Below are 13,735 nucleotides of genomic sequence, written 5' to 3'. Positions count from 1 at the left end.
CCGAGAACTAAAGGCTACTATTTCCTTGGCGAAATAGTACTCAAGGCTATTATTTCCTTGGCGAAATAATACCCGTCATACTGCGTAGATCCGACCGGATCTAGATCGTGCGGTGGTCCACGGATAAACCCCGGCGCAGGCGAAGAACCCACAAAGCGAGTGACCGCAAAACAGGAGCTCGCGATTCGTTCGAAAGGAAAGTTGTAATCTTTTTTTCTTTTTCTTTGATTTCGTTGTAACCGGATCTTATAAAAAGACCGGATCTTTGTAATCGATAAATTATTACAAGAGTGTGCAATGGAATCAATGAAAGCTACGATTTTTCCCGCGAACAGTGAGCCTTGCGTTTTGTCGCTTGGAACGCAGAAGTGAGCTTTGTGTTTTGTTCTTAGAACGCAGGGGTTAGCTCTGCGTTTTGAGTTTGGAACACAGAGTTGAGCTCTACGTTTTGAGTTGAAGAGACCATTCATTTGTTGTATCTTTAGTTAGAACATTGCAAAGACTGTGATCTTCATCTTGGCTCCTTGGAATGTGAGAGTCGTCAGTTGTAACTCTTGTTGGTGATTGTGAAGGCCGTCGAATCAGAGCTTCCATCGGTTGTTGTGAAGGTCGTTGAATTGCAACCTTCGTTAATTTTCGTGAAAATCTTTAAATTGTAGCCTTCTGGAAGTCATCGAATTGTAACCTCAATTATCAGTGCTTGATGGGAATCAGCTATCTGCAGTAATTTTTAGACAGCCTACAAGCACACAGTTCTTCCTTTACCCCACTCAAGTCATCACCTAACTTGATCATCGGAGGTAGAACGGGGAACCAATCCCCTCCCTCTCACGAATTTTTATATGTGCAGATTGTTCAGCAACCCCATTTAAGAACTAGACATAAAGTCAGGAAAGAAAGCGGTCCCTCTTCAATACTGAACAAACCGATCATATCCTGGATCCAATTGACTGTGTGATCATATAAACAATCAACAGCTATAGTGACGGAGAAGTGAATGGTTCGGCTGTATCTGACGGCTACAGTATTACGAGCCCATTCCATTGCTTTTTGCTGAGAAATGCTGATGGGCTGCCAACTCAGCTACAGTAATGACAACTCAGCTACAATAACCACACTTATTTGAGCAAGCCAAATAAAAGAGTTGAGTGTAATAATATAGCAACTAACATCTATAGTATTACACCCCAAAAAATTGGCAAACAAACAGGCTCTAAAAGTGATTTCTAAGGGGGACAAAAAAGAAAACCCAACTAAAAACGAGGTTGATGTAGCTATCATCATCCGACAACAATAAGAACAACTCTTTAGAAACAAACGGAGTAACTAGTCCAAATGGAAAAGTTGTGCCTGCTGTTAATTAAAAGGAAAAAAAAAGTTCGCCTCAACTCTTATATAATTTTGACGTTGCGACAGCAAAATTGATTTGAGGGCACTGTCTGTCGGAAAGAAAGAACGAAACTAAAATTGGCCAATTTTGTTAGGAAATTATGATACAAACAGCAGGAAAATGGGAACTAAAGTAGGAACTAGAGTAGAAATGGGCCCCTATACTTATGGGCCTGAGCTGTAGATGAGTTATAAGAACTAATGTCCCACTTAAGTGTAGGAAAATTCCTTAAGGAGCCAAAATATGAGACCAATAGGGAGACAAGTGAGGTGTCCCTCTCCTATTGGATAATGAGTTGATCATCATTAATGATGGTCAACTCATTATCCAATAATGATGGTCAACTCATTATCCAATAGGAGGGGGACACCTCACTTGTCATCCTTATTGGTCCCATATTTTGGGTCACTGTAACAAAGCTCTAAAGTGTAGGAACTTCCTAGTAATAAGATGAAAAAGTGGCAACTATCCAAATAATTAGTTATGGGCCACACGTGCAAAAGAGTGTCGAACCAGCTTATCATTTTAAGCACACATAATTAGTAGTGCTGTTATTATTATTACATGCTAATTTCCAACATTTTTCATAAGAACCATGTTTTGCCTTGTTAAAATTGGGACAATTCTTTGACTTCATCTAATTCACAAGGAATATTCTAGTTTCCTTTTTAACAGTATTAGACTAACACACTGATATGTAGTTTTCCAAGCTATTAAAAAAAATGAGTGCTGTAAATTTGATTCACTGGAATGTGCTTATTAGGGTCGACCAAATCATTAGTATATCTTCAAGTTTCTTTAGCAAACAACACGAGCATCAAATAAAGAGAGAAATTACTTAGATCTTAGGGCATCTCCAACAGGTTCTCTAAATTTTTTTTCAAAATAGGGAAGCAAAAGTCATATTCTTCAAATTATTTTTACACAAACTCTAACAGCTTCCCCATTTTGAAGAATCATTTTTTTCCTCCAAAAATTTGGAGAATGCTGCAGATTTGAGGAAGCTTCCCTATTTTTTCTCCTCTATTCCTATTTTGGGGAATGAGATGAGGAATCTGTTGGATCAAAAACCTAACTAAATTCTCCAAAAGTAAAAAATAAGGAAGCTGTTGAAGATGATCTAATTATTGCCTAATTTTTCCTTTTAGACTGTATATAGTCCTCTGGATTGATAGTGCCCTCAATTTCTTCTTTCTTGTTTTGCCATAAACCTTGTTTCTTTTTATAATTAATAAAATCCTAAGTAAAGTACAATTAATAAGTGCTTTCACAGTATTTGATAGGTTTTTAACGAAGGATCAAATAACTCCAGCATCCCAGAAAACGAGAGGAAAGAAAAGAGACGACGTGGATCAGACATCTCGTTGTCAGCGTCAGTCAATCGCATTTCTGGATCCCGTACTCCGCCCTTTTTTTTAAAAAAAAAATTACATCCCTCTCCCACAAGGGCCTTGGCAAACATACTCTCGCTCCCTAATTCTCCGTCCTCTGCGGCGCCGGTTTCCCGACCGCCGTGCCCTACATACGATGACCAGACTCCACTATTCCCCATAACAGCCTAGCGGTCAGATCACCGCTCTCCCGCTTCACTATAAACTGTCTATTAAAAAAAAAAGATCTCTTCTTTTGAGAACTCTCTTATTGCAATCTCGATCTAGGGTTTTCTGAGGGGTTTTTTTTCCTGTGAGATGAGATTGATCATGGGAGTTCACATTGGACGGCGGATCTTTTTGCGAGTAGGATCGCTGAAGTGGTCGTCGTTGAGAAGGTGAGCTTTTTTCTTACTTGAACTCTCGAAAATTTGGCTTTTATTGATGAATTTTGAGCTGATGATAGCTGTTTATTTATGGTGTTGGAAATTGAGAATAGTGAGAAGAAATGGCGAGGGGTTGAGGAAATTTCCACTGATTGTGGTCTCTATAATTTGAGATGAGAGGTTGGGAAATTGGAGGGAGTGGAGTGGGGGATTTGAGAAATGTAGGATATTTTTTTTAGGATTTGACAGTTTGATGTTTGTGAAATTGCCTAATTTAAGATGTGGGAGAGGTTTGCTGGTTGTCCTGCAATGAATTTTGACACCAAGCAGATTGGGGTTATGCTGTGTTGCTTTTCAAACACATAATGGAATAATCCTTAATTCAGAATAAAAAGAATTGTAATATATTTCCGAATTACTCAAGAAGTGATATGGTTAAATAGGAGTTTATATCCCATGATTGCTAGTGTAAATGATCTAGATATCTCAAATCCTCATCTTACGATTCTCATTTACCATCTCCGTCCCTAGATCGAGTCATCCTTTCAACTCTCTGACACTCACTAGGTTTAGCAAAAAGTTCAGCGGCCGTGAAGGATTCATTTGATTTACAGCATGAGGTTGTCCTTAGAAGTTTTTTACTGTTGCCACACTCAGGATGGCTGACTTTACACCCGGATTGATAGGTAACAATTTTCTCAATGTGCTAGGTAACAGATCACTGGCGATAGGTTATGAATCATGTTGTGGATGATCATATAAAATTCTTAATCATGAACTTCTTTCTTATTGTGGCCTTCATGTATTATTGTTGGTCAAGGCATGTTTTTTCTGAGTAAAGAGGGAAGTCCCTCAATTTTTGACAAAAAAATAGAGGTACTTCAGGGGAGTATAGATTATAAAATAATAAGATCAATATCAAAATAAAGCTTCGCTCGAGAAGGAAAGTCTTATGACTGAGGCTATGAAAAAAATAACACATATGCTGAATGTACAAAACTTTAACCTGTGTGTACTCGTTGTTATCAGACCCATTATCCTCTTGGCATCCGAAAGAACAAGTGATGGGGTATAGGAAAGAAAGCATGTCATACAGGGTGCATGACAAATGAATTCTTGAATATGCAGATGTGTCCATTCGATATGTTCTGTTGCCACCATGACCAATGTGTTTCAGCAGTTGTAGTTTGTGGGATGATACTTAGAGGAAATAGTAGGGTAGAAAAGAATGTAGGTCTCTGTGATGCGGTATTAAAATTAATTCATTCACGTTTTTAGTCTTTTCTTTGCTAAATTTTGAATGGCAAAATCAGAATTCATATATGCAGACTGAAAAGGTGGAATTGACACAAAGGGGAGATAAGCAGGAACTGAAATTAAGTTTCCAAACCTTGCTTGTTAACTTTTTGAAGTATTGGACATTGTGCATGAGTCTTGATATTTGTTAATGTACCTATAATTTATTTTTACAAGCTATTTCAACTTTTTATATTAATCAGTGCATGATTTTATAATTTCTATTTAGACCTTCACTGGTGTAGAACGGACACCTTCATATAAAAGAGCCAAAATGGAAGCATAATGTAGTTTTGATATATTATTTGATACATATTTGGAGCATTCTCGAAGTGCCTACGCCTGATACATAAAATAAAAATAAAAAAAAATAAAAAAAATAAAAATAAAATAAAAAAACAAAACAAAATGTAACGTGTCAAGGACTTGCGGCTATATCCTTACTAATGAGGGACTAAAATCTACAGTCCGCAGCTGCTACAAAGCTGAAGTTATGCTCCATCCTTATTCTATATTTCTTTTACATCTGTCGTTTTTTTAAACAGAGACCTTCATGGTCAAAACTTTGTGATATATTACTCATTTTATTACCTAGCATATTGACATGGGTTGCATGATTCTTCAGAAACCAGGATCTGGTACTCGACAGTCCATGAAGCAATTCAGCTAATGCTTATGGGATTTTCCTAGGTACTTGTTGAATACATTTCCACTGTCCGAAGACTTTTTGGAAGTTTTTCTATTTAGAAAGAGTAGATGTGATAAATATGCAAATAAAAGGAGCCACTTCTGATGGTTTTGGAGTCAGCGTGTCTAGTGCTATTAGTGCATCTAGTTATGGTTCTGCACAGGATGATAATGATGCATTTGGAGATGTGTACATGTGGGGGGAGATCGTGTGTGATAATTCTGCCAAGGCTACTATGGATAGTAGTAATGTAAACCCTTTCAGTGCAAGAGCCGATATTCTACTGCCCAAGCCATTGGACTCCAACGTGGTTTTAGACATTAATCATGTGTCCTGTGGGGTCAAACATGCTGCCCTACTTACTAGACAAGGTGAAGTGTTTACATGGGGTGAAGAATCTGGCGGACGCCTTGGCCATGGAGTTGGAAGACATGCTGTTCATCCTTGTCTTGTTGAGTCCTTATCAGCTTGTAGTATTGATTTTGTTGCTTGTGGAGAGTTTCATACTTGTGCTGTTTCTGTTGCCGGTGAACTGTATACTTGGGGAGATGGTACACATAATGCAGGGTTGCTTGGCCATGGTACTGATGCCAGTCACTGGATACCTAAAAGAGTTTCAGGACCTCTGGAGGGGCTCCAAGTTGCTTATGTTACATGTGGAACATGGCATACGGCCTTGATAACCTCGGCTGGACAGTTTTTCACATTTGGTGATGGAACATTTGGTGTGTTGGGTCATGGAAACAGAGAGAGCGTTTTTTACCCAAGAGAGGTGGAAACTTTGATGGGATTGAAGACAATTGCTGTTGCCTGTGGAGTTTGGCATACTGCTGCTGTGGTAGAGGTTATCGTGACACAATCTAGTGGTTTATCTGGAAAATTTTTCACTTGGGGTGATGGAGACAAATACCGCCTTGGTCATGGCGATAAGGAACCGCGTCTTAAGCCCACTTGTGTGCCATCCCTAATAGATTATAATTTTCACAAGCTGGCATGTGGTCATAGCTTAACAATTGGGTTGACTACCTCAGGGCATATCTTTACAATGGGAAGTACTGTCTATGGTCAGCTTGGCAATCCCCTTTCAGATGGAAAGCTTCCATGCCTAGTTGAAGATAAACTCTCTACCGAATCTGTAAAGGATGTTGCTTGTGGTTCATACCATGTTGCCATATTGACAACCAGGGGTGAGGTTTACACATGGGGTAAGGGAGCCAATGGACGATTGGGCCATGGAGACCTCGAAGATCGTAAAATACCCACACTTGTTGAAAATTTAAAGGACAGATCCGTAAAAAGCATTGCCTGTGGCTCTAATTTCACAGCAGCCATATGCCAACATAAATGGGTATCAGGTGCAGAACAGTCTCAATGCTCAGCTTGTAGACAAGCATTTGGATTTACTCGAAAGAGGCACAATTGCTATAATTGTGGACTTGTACACTGTCATTCATGTAGTTCAAGAAAGGCTTTGAGAGCTGCACTGTCGCCAAATCCTGGAAGACCATATCGTGTATGTGATTCCTGTTTTCTGAAACTTTCTAAAGCTTTAGAAACAAGTGGAAGTAATGAGAGGAGAAATGTATCTCGCTTGTCGGGTGAAAGCAAGGACAGGTTCGATAAGGCAGAGACGAAAATGACTAGGAGTACTTTGCCTGGAAATTTGAATTTGAACAAGAATTTGGATACTAAGCCAGCCAAACAAGGCAGAAGATCTGATTCTTTGTCTTCGATTCCAACCCATGTTGATCTTTACCAGGCATTTCCTAGACCTGTCACCACATCAGCAATTCAATCTGCAAATCATTCCAGAACTTCTTCACCATTCTCAAGAAAAAATAGCCCTCCACGATCTGCAACACCTATTCCGACCATGTCCGGCCTTACTTTCTCCAAAACCGCTACTGACAGCTTGAAGAAAACCAATGATCTCTTGGGTCAAGAACTTCAGAAGTTACGTAAACAGGTACATCAATTTGGCTGTAGATACCTTTACTTAAAAAATAGCATCATTATCTTACATAATTTTATCTGTTATAATGGACCTGAATTAGGTTGACATTCTTACGCAACGATGTGAACTACAAGAATTTGAAGTAGAGAAGTCAGCAAAAAAAGCTGAAGATGCCATCCAACTTGCTGCTGACGAATCTGCCAAGTCCATAGCTGCTAAAGAAGTTATAAAAACCCTAACTGCCCAGGTAATATTAAGGTCGATCCTTCTTTCTTTCATGACCTAAGTTCATTTTCCTAAAGAGAGGTGTTCTTACGACTGTTTAAACCTCAGATTTTCAAAGAGCATGAAGTGCACTGAAACTATTTAGATAATAATCTTAAGTCAAGATAGATGTCCTGAGTCCCTATTTTTCTCCAAATAATAGCTTAAAACTGTTTCCTTTGAGATCTGACCATTGACAGTTTGTATCTATGGGTTAAAGTGTATGCTCATTGTCACAATGGGTGGATTGGGTGTTATGTGTTAACAAGTGTGGCGGGAAAATCAAATTACCCTTGTACGGGTCAAGTGGGGGTGAGAATAGGATTCCATACTTCAAAATCCTGCAGAAATTTCTTCTTGTTTTTTGTAAGAACCTTAAATCCCTCGAAGGAAAGCCCTGAATCTCTCATGTATCAAAGTTCATGAAGCAAAATGGAAAAAAGGCTTAATTTCCACACATCTTTGCTGTGTATTTGTCTAACTTCAAGTATAAATCTTAGCTCTCGTTGATATATCTTGTGCTGAAAGAGAAGGGGGTAAATGATACCATTGATATCTACGAAGTTAACAAGGGAATGGATGAAAAGTCAACTGTGGAAAATATGTTCCTCAGATTTTTGGACCCATCAAAAGTGATTGTTGGCTTAGTATCAAAAGTAACTTTTTGGTCAAAATCAGTGATTTATTCTTTGCTTGACCATGTTATGTAACTCTGAGATTTCACGATGAAGGTTTATCATTATCATTATTATTAATATTATTAGGGGCTATCATTATTTTCAATTCAAACCAAATGTCTATATCAACTGAGGACATTATAATAGCCAATGGTATATGGAAGGAGAGAATAATGTGGACATAAACTACCATGTCAGGAATGACGGAAAACAGGAAGAGAAGGAAAGCCTAGAGCGAGATCAAATGGGCATCTAGATCTAATCTATGAAAGGAAGATATATCAAAGGGTAGGAGGTTTTCACCAGTAGATGGGGTATTATTGATGGGTGTGTTTTTTGATGTACTTACCTTCTATTGGATGGAAAATCAAATGCTCCGAAGTAGTTATTGAGATTCAGGGCGGGTTTGTATATTTGTATCCAATTTTGATACTGAAATCGAGGATTTCTGCTTTTGTACTTTACAGTGGTAGTGAAATTGTCTATCTATGTTCCTTCTATGAATGTAGGCCAGGTTTTGTGGATCAACATGTATCTTAGTGTGTTCCATCTTCATTATCTTTTGTATCTTGGTCTAGTAGAGGTTTTATATTTGATCTGTACATGTGTTTTTTTCTGGTTTATATTTTTACAGCTTAAAGATATGGCTGAGAATCTGCCCCATAGAGCGTATGCCCCTGATTCTATAAGACCAAGGTATCTAAATATTGCCACCGAGCCTCTAGCCAATCATCACTTGGATCTGAGAAAAGAGAATCAGAGAAATGAGGCAAGTAATGGACAAGACATACCACCAGTAATAGCTGCCATTACAGGTGTAAATCTTTTGTATAGAGAAACCCGTGAAGATAATGATATGTACACAGTTAGCCAAACACTTACCAATTCCAATTCAATGAATGAAGATTATAATGTGGAGCATAGTAGCAAGAGAGGTTAGCCAAACACTTACCAATTCCAATTCAATGAATGAAGATTATAATGTGGAGCATAGTAGCAAGAGAGACACTCCAACATCTGCCAAAATGCAGCAATATGAATGAAGATTATAATGTGGAGCATAGTAGCAAGAGAGACACTCCAACATCTGCCAAAATGCAGCAATTTAATGCCAAGGAAGCCAGGCCCTTGCAAAACGGTAACAACAGTTTCAGGTCTAGATTGCCCACTACAGCTACTACTCAAATGGAGGCAGAATGGATAGAACAATATGAACCTGGTATATACATCACTCTTATGGCACTGCATGATAGGACCAGGGAACTGAAGAGGGTTAGATTCAGGTACTTAAAAAATGGTCGTGAGCTGTATATTTTCTTATTAAAGCTTAAGGTACTTGCATTTCTTATTACGAAATTGTTTTTTTAGTCGGAGGCGATTTGCGGAGCAGCAAGCTGAAACTTGGTGGACTGAGAACCGTGAGAAGGTGTATGAGAAGTACAATGTTCGAGTGTCTGAAAGAACAAACTCATCTGGAGTTCCCAGATCACCATGATAGTTTGCAACAGGGAGAGAATTTTTTGCCATTTTTCACCCAGTCTCTATTGGCGCTGCCAAGATGAGTTCTATAGAAACATGATATCTTAAAGTCAGTAAGCACTGATTCCAGATAATAGTTCTTTGGGACAGTGAATGTTGGAGTATTATCTAAAGGCAATCTGGAGATCTTCAGTAAGCAATGCTGTACTCTGTATAGTATAATGTGTTCCCTTTATTTATACTTTCTTGTCTCTGTATCTGCTTCTACATGTTGTATTTTGTATATAAACTACTAGACATAAAATAGTATGGGACAGAAAAAAGAACCTTCTAGACATTAATTTCTTGTTTACCTCTTGATCATTCTGTTGTACAATATACATATATAATCTTTTATCATCATGTCCGTGATTTAAAAACAGCTCTTTATGCTTGTAGATTTACTGCCTCTATCTATATCAATGTCCCATGATAATCATGCCTCTTATCAACCTCAGTTTACCACAGACTTCATAAGTTTGTTCTATGTAATTGTCATTGATATGAGCTCATTTTGACCGTCTTGTCCAGGGTAGCAATGGGTAAGCAGGCCACTTTTGTTTACATTTATTGGTATCTGTAAATGCTCCTTGTAGATCAGCCGAGTAGCCAAATGGAGCCTTAATTTTATGCATGACACAGCTTTCACCAACACTGTCAGGTTAAATATAAGCAGACAGACACTTTATTTAAGGGTGTATACACTACTAACAATTACACTGTAATGGTGTTCAATGCACAAATTTGTTGTATACTATGTTAAATCCAGTGCAAATAGAGAGAATATGAGTTGTTGGCCTTAAGGCTTCTCCTATCCCATTGGCAACCCTTCATCATTCACGAAACCCAGCCCACTTGTTACCACCTCTGGCAATGGTATTTCTGTTCTTACTTCATTAGTTATCCGACCAGTCAATTTCTTGAAGTTGAGGCTAACAAACTGTTCTTTCTGGTTTATATTCCTAAGGAACCATATATAGTCGAGTCAATGGAATCTGTAGTTTAATGGAGGTCAACTCTGTACTGATCGATGAGCCAAGATTTTCTCCTATAATGTGTCCAGGACTAGCTCAATAACCTGAAGAATCCTCATTATTTATCTCTCTCTCTCTCTGCCGCTATGACATTTTTTTGTTCTATACATTTGCCGGAACCATATATTGTAAGGTTACATTTGTCTCCCAACATACCCATTGCAGTTAGGCCTGTGGAAACGTGTATGGGTTTGAGAAAGGGGTCATGCAAATATTTGGTATCCGATATTAAATCAGGTTGAATACTTTTTGAAATCGGTGGGGTATCAGAATTTGTCGCCAGAATAGCCATTTTCAATAGCTACATGCAAAATGCTATTGGAACTCAATTTGTTCTTTCAGGATAGTGATGTAAATCTAAACATTACATTGCTTAAGATGCATCTTGGATCCTGACAGAGTCAAGCAGAATCTTGCTAGACTTGCCATATGCTCATCCTCATCTGCTTCATGCTTTATTTTCCCCAGGAATTCTTATTTTATAGCTTTAGCTTATTCTTCTCATAATAAGTCTACCTTTGGGACATGCGGTCTATTTAAAGTTTGCATCTCTGGCCATTTTTGGATGATTGGAAGAATCCGCACTTTTGTTGAAACTGTGATCCATGGATTTATGGAGTGGACCACGATCCTTAGAATCTTTGTTTTAAGGCCCAGTGTACACTTTGTCTAAAGCATCAGAAATCCTCCTTCCTTCTGTCTTGAGACACAGGGAAAGGGTCAAAGAATGCTTGAGCATATCCTGTTCAGCACCAGAAAGGGTAAGAGATAGAAAAAGTGAGTAGTGGTATAGTAAACACCCACTCTCCTGCTCTCATCTTTTATTTTATTCCTGATGAGGTAATGGTGGATTCCAGCCCTTTGAGAAGAAAAAGAGAGAGAAAGAATTGCTATCACTTTTGTCTTCTCCCTCTTTTCCCCCACCTGTTTCATTTACAAAATTGACTATTCCATTTATTTGGTGGGAATGGAACCAATTTTTGTAATTTAAATTAGCAACATGGGTCTTCTTTGTAGTCAATAAAGATATAGCATCCTGAAGGCTTTCTTTATTAGAGATCTCCAATACTTTGCTACACTCTTACACTCTTACATCATCTCTTGGATATCACAATCTTATAAAACTCTTGTGCATTTTTTCAAGTAGGGCCTCCTTCCTAGTTCCAATCAAAAGCTCATACTTACAGATTGTGGTGGTTAACTTGTTCAGCAATTTCGGCCATGCTGTCTTCACTTCCTGTTTTCGCTGTTTTTGTCCTGACTCATTAAGACATTAGTTCCATCTTTCCAGGATCAGCCCAATAATTTTTCTCTCCCACCATTGATTGACTATTGAAATGCATGGCCCTAACCTAGAGTAATAATTGCTAGTAAAATAGGGAGCTTTCTTTTTCTTGTTGGGTTACCTTCAATTCATGCAAAGTTCATGGGATGTGTCATGTTGTTGTTGGTTGGGCTACTTGGCAAGTAGGGCAATCTCATGCATGTCGCCTGTTGATGGTATTCAGAAGTCTGACTAAATTTTTTATTTCATGGTTACTGTACATTTGCAATGATTGAAAGTACCATTATCATACTGTTTCAATCGAGAGTGAATTTGCCCCCAGCTGGTATGAGATCCTGTATCCTATATCCATTCTCTCTACTATAAAAGAGAAATACATATGGTTACTCCTATAAACAAGGGCTCTTACATCTTTTCCTTCAATATACCATTCCTTCCAAGTCCCAGGAATAATACAATCAGTTTAACTAAACAGGGTTTTTTGATTTATTGTTGAGAGGTTGTTGCCTGGTAGGCATTGTACTCTTGCATTCATTCATGTATTTTATTTGAATTACGTTTTTTTTTTCTTTTTTCTTTTTTTTTCAATTTCATCTATCAACACTATAGGGGATAAAATGAGTACGTACATAGGAAGTTAGAGTTAGAGGTTGCTCCTATAAAGAATAAAATGAGAGAATCATTTAAGATGGTTCAATCATATGTGATGAAGACCATTAAACGCATCAATTAAAGGAAGTGATTAAGCTTCTAACTAGTGGAGAAAAGACTAGAGATATGCCTAAGAGAACTTAGAGCATGTTTGGCAACTTTGGATTATAATCCACTTGGCTTATAATCCATAAATATTTAATAAGCTAGCCAAAATGTTTGGTACATTTGGTAGATTATAACCCATTTTCAATAGTAAAGTGTTTAGTAAATAAGTGGCTTATAAGTCATTGTTGTTGTCAATATGGCCAAAAAATATTTTATGGGGTTGAAGAGAGATAAATGGGTCTTGGAATATTCTGAAATGATGAGGGATATATTGATCTTTCACACGGTTAAACCTTATGGCTTATAAACCTCCGAAAAGTAAACTGGGATACCCCAGCTTATGTCTTGGTGGTTTGGTGGCTTACAAGCAAAAAATAAATCATTTATGAACCATGTCAATTGTCAAGGTGGCTTTGTGTCTTGTAAGCCACTTTGATTACATGCCAACCATATTCTTCCTAGTTAGAAAGACTATTAAGAAGGATTTGAGGATATGATAATGCTCAACTTAGTGGATGGAGGAGATACCTCTTAACAAATCTGAATGGAAAAAATATCATTCATGTAGCTTAGATGTTAATATCTGAACAAAGAATATTATCCCTTTTATGCATTTCCTTTCACCTACTGATATTATATATTCTGGTGGATTCAGGCCAACAATTGAAGTACTAATCCCAAAAACATAATGCAGAAACACGAAGAACATGAACCAAACCTAACCATAAACATTTTCTTTTCCTTTAATTTGGTAATTTGTGTATCTATTCTTTCAACAATTTTTTTTTATCCATTTACAGTTCCATGATCCCCTAAATATCAAAAAGGCATGATATGAGTGGTCTTAGTATCATACCCAGCAACTAAACTCTTCTTATCAACCCTAAACACCCTCAACAAATCTCCAGCCATCCTCCTCACCGCCGGCGAGCAATCCCCCTGCATCACCACCAGTATCTTCGCCATTCCTCCAGCAACTGCAGCCACCGCCTCCTTTGCCTTCAGATCTCCACTAGAACCAAAACAAACACTCCACAGAACTCCAACTGCAGCTTCTCTCCCTTCTCTACCAACCTTCATCATTCTCCACATAACAACCTCAACACAGTCCTCC

General features: G+C 38.0%; 2 protein-coding genes across 3 annotated transcripts in view; one reads left to right on the top strand and one right to left on the bottom strand.

Annotated features, from left to right (window-relative positions):
* Positions 2,732-9,906, top strand: LOC109836820 (E3 ubiquitin-protein ligase HERC2-like). 2 transcript variants are annotated; one of them, XM_020404835.1, is made up of 6 exons: positions 2,735-3,158; positions 5,068-7,096; positions 7,185-7,331; positions 8,660-8,960; positions 9,101-9,308; positions 9,394-9,906. In XM_020404835.1, the coding sequence occupies exons 2-6, from the start codon at positions 5,210-5,212 to the stop codon at positions 9,518-9,520; spliced, it is 2,670 nt and encodes an 889-aa protein (XP_020260424.1). In that variant the 5' UTR covers positions 2,735-3,158; positions 5,068-5,209; the 3' UTR covers positions 9,521-9,906. The 2 variants fall into 2 exon arrangements, with proteins under 2 accessions (XP_020260425.1, XP_020260424.1); XM_020404836.1 differs by lacking the exon at positions 9,394-9,906 and having other exon boundaries at positions 2,732-3,158; positions 8,660-8,840; positions 9,001-9,146.
* Positions 13,330-13,735, bottom strand: part of LOC109836819 (U-box domain-containing protein 27-like) — a 1,594-nt gene continuing 1,188 nt past the window's right edge. Inside the window, 1 exon segment of the mRNA XM_020404834.1 lies at positions 13,330-13,735. This exon segment is cut by the window's right edge and continues 5 nt beyond it. Within this exon segment, the coding sequence (XP_020260423.1) occupies positions 13,441-13,735 (295 nt within the window). The 3' untranslated portion in view covers positions 13,330-13,440.

Source organism: Asparagus officinalis, chromosome 4 (genome assembly GCF_001876935.1).
Source record: "Asparagus officinalis chromosome 4, Aspof.V1, whole genome shotgun sequence".
NCBI classification, from domain to species: Eukaryota; Viridiplantae; Streptophyta; class Magnoliopsida; order Asparagales; family Asparagaceae; genus Asparagus; species Asparagus officinalis.
Note: the sequence above shows the minus strand (reverse complement) of the source record. Positions and strands in the feature narration are given on the sequence as shown.

Excerpts from the sequence above, each read along its gene's own strand:
- LOC109836820 (XM_020404835.1), top strand. The coding sequence starts at position 5,210 with ATGCAAATAAAAGGAGCCACTTCTGATGGTTTTGGAGTCAGCGTGTCT. Across the intron at positions 8,961-9,100 it reads GGAGCATAGTAGCAAGAGAG|ACACTCCAACATCTGCCAAA; the intron begins GTTAGCCAAACA and ends GTAGCAAGAGAG. Across the intron at positions 9,309-9,393 it reads CTGAAGAGGGTTAGATTCAG|TCGGAGGCGATTTGCGGAGC; the intron begins GTACTTAAAAAA and ends TTGTTTTTTTAG.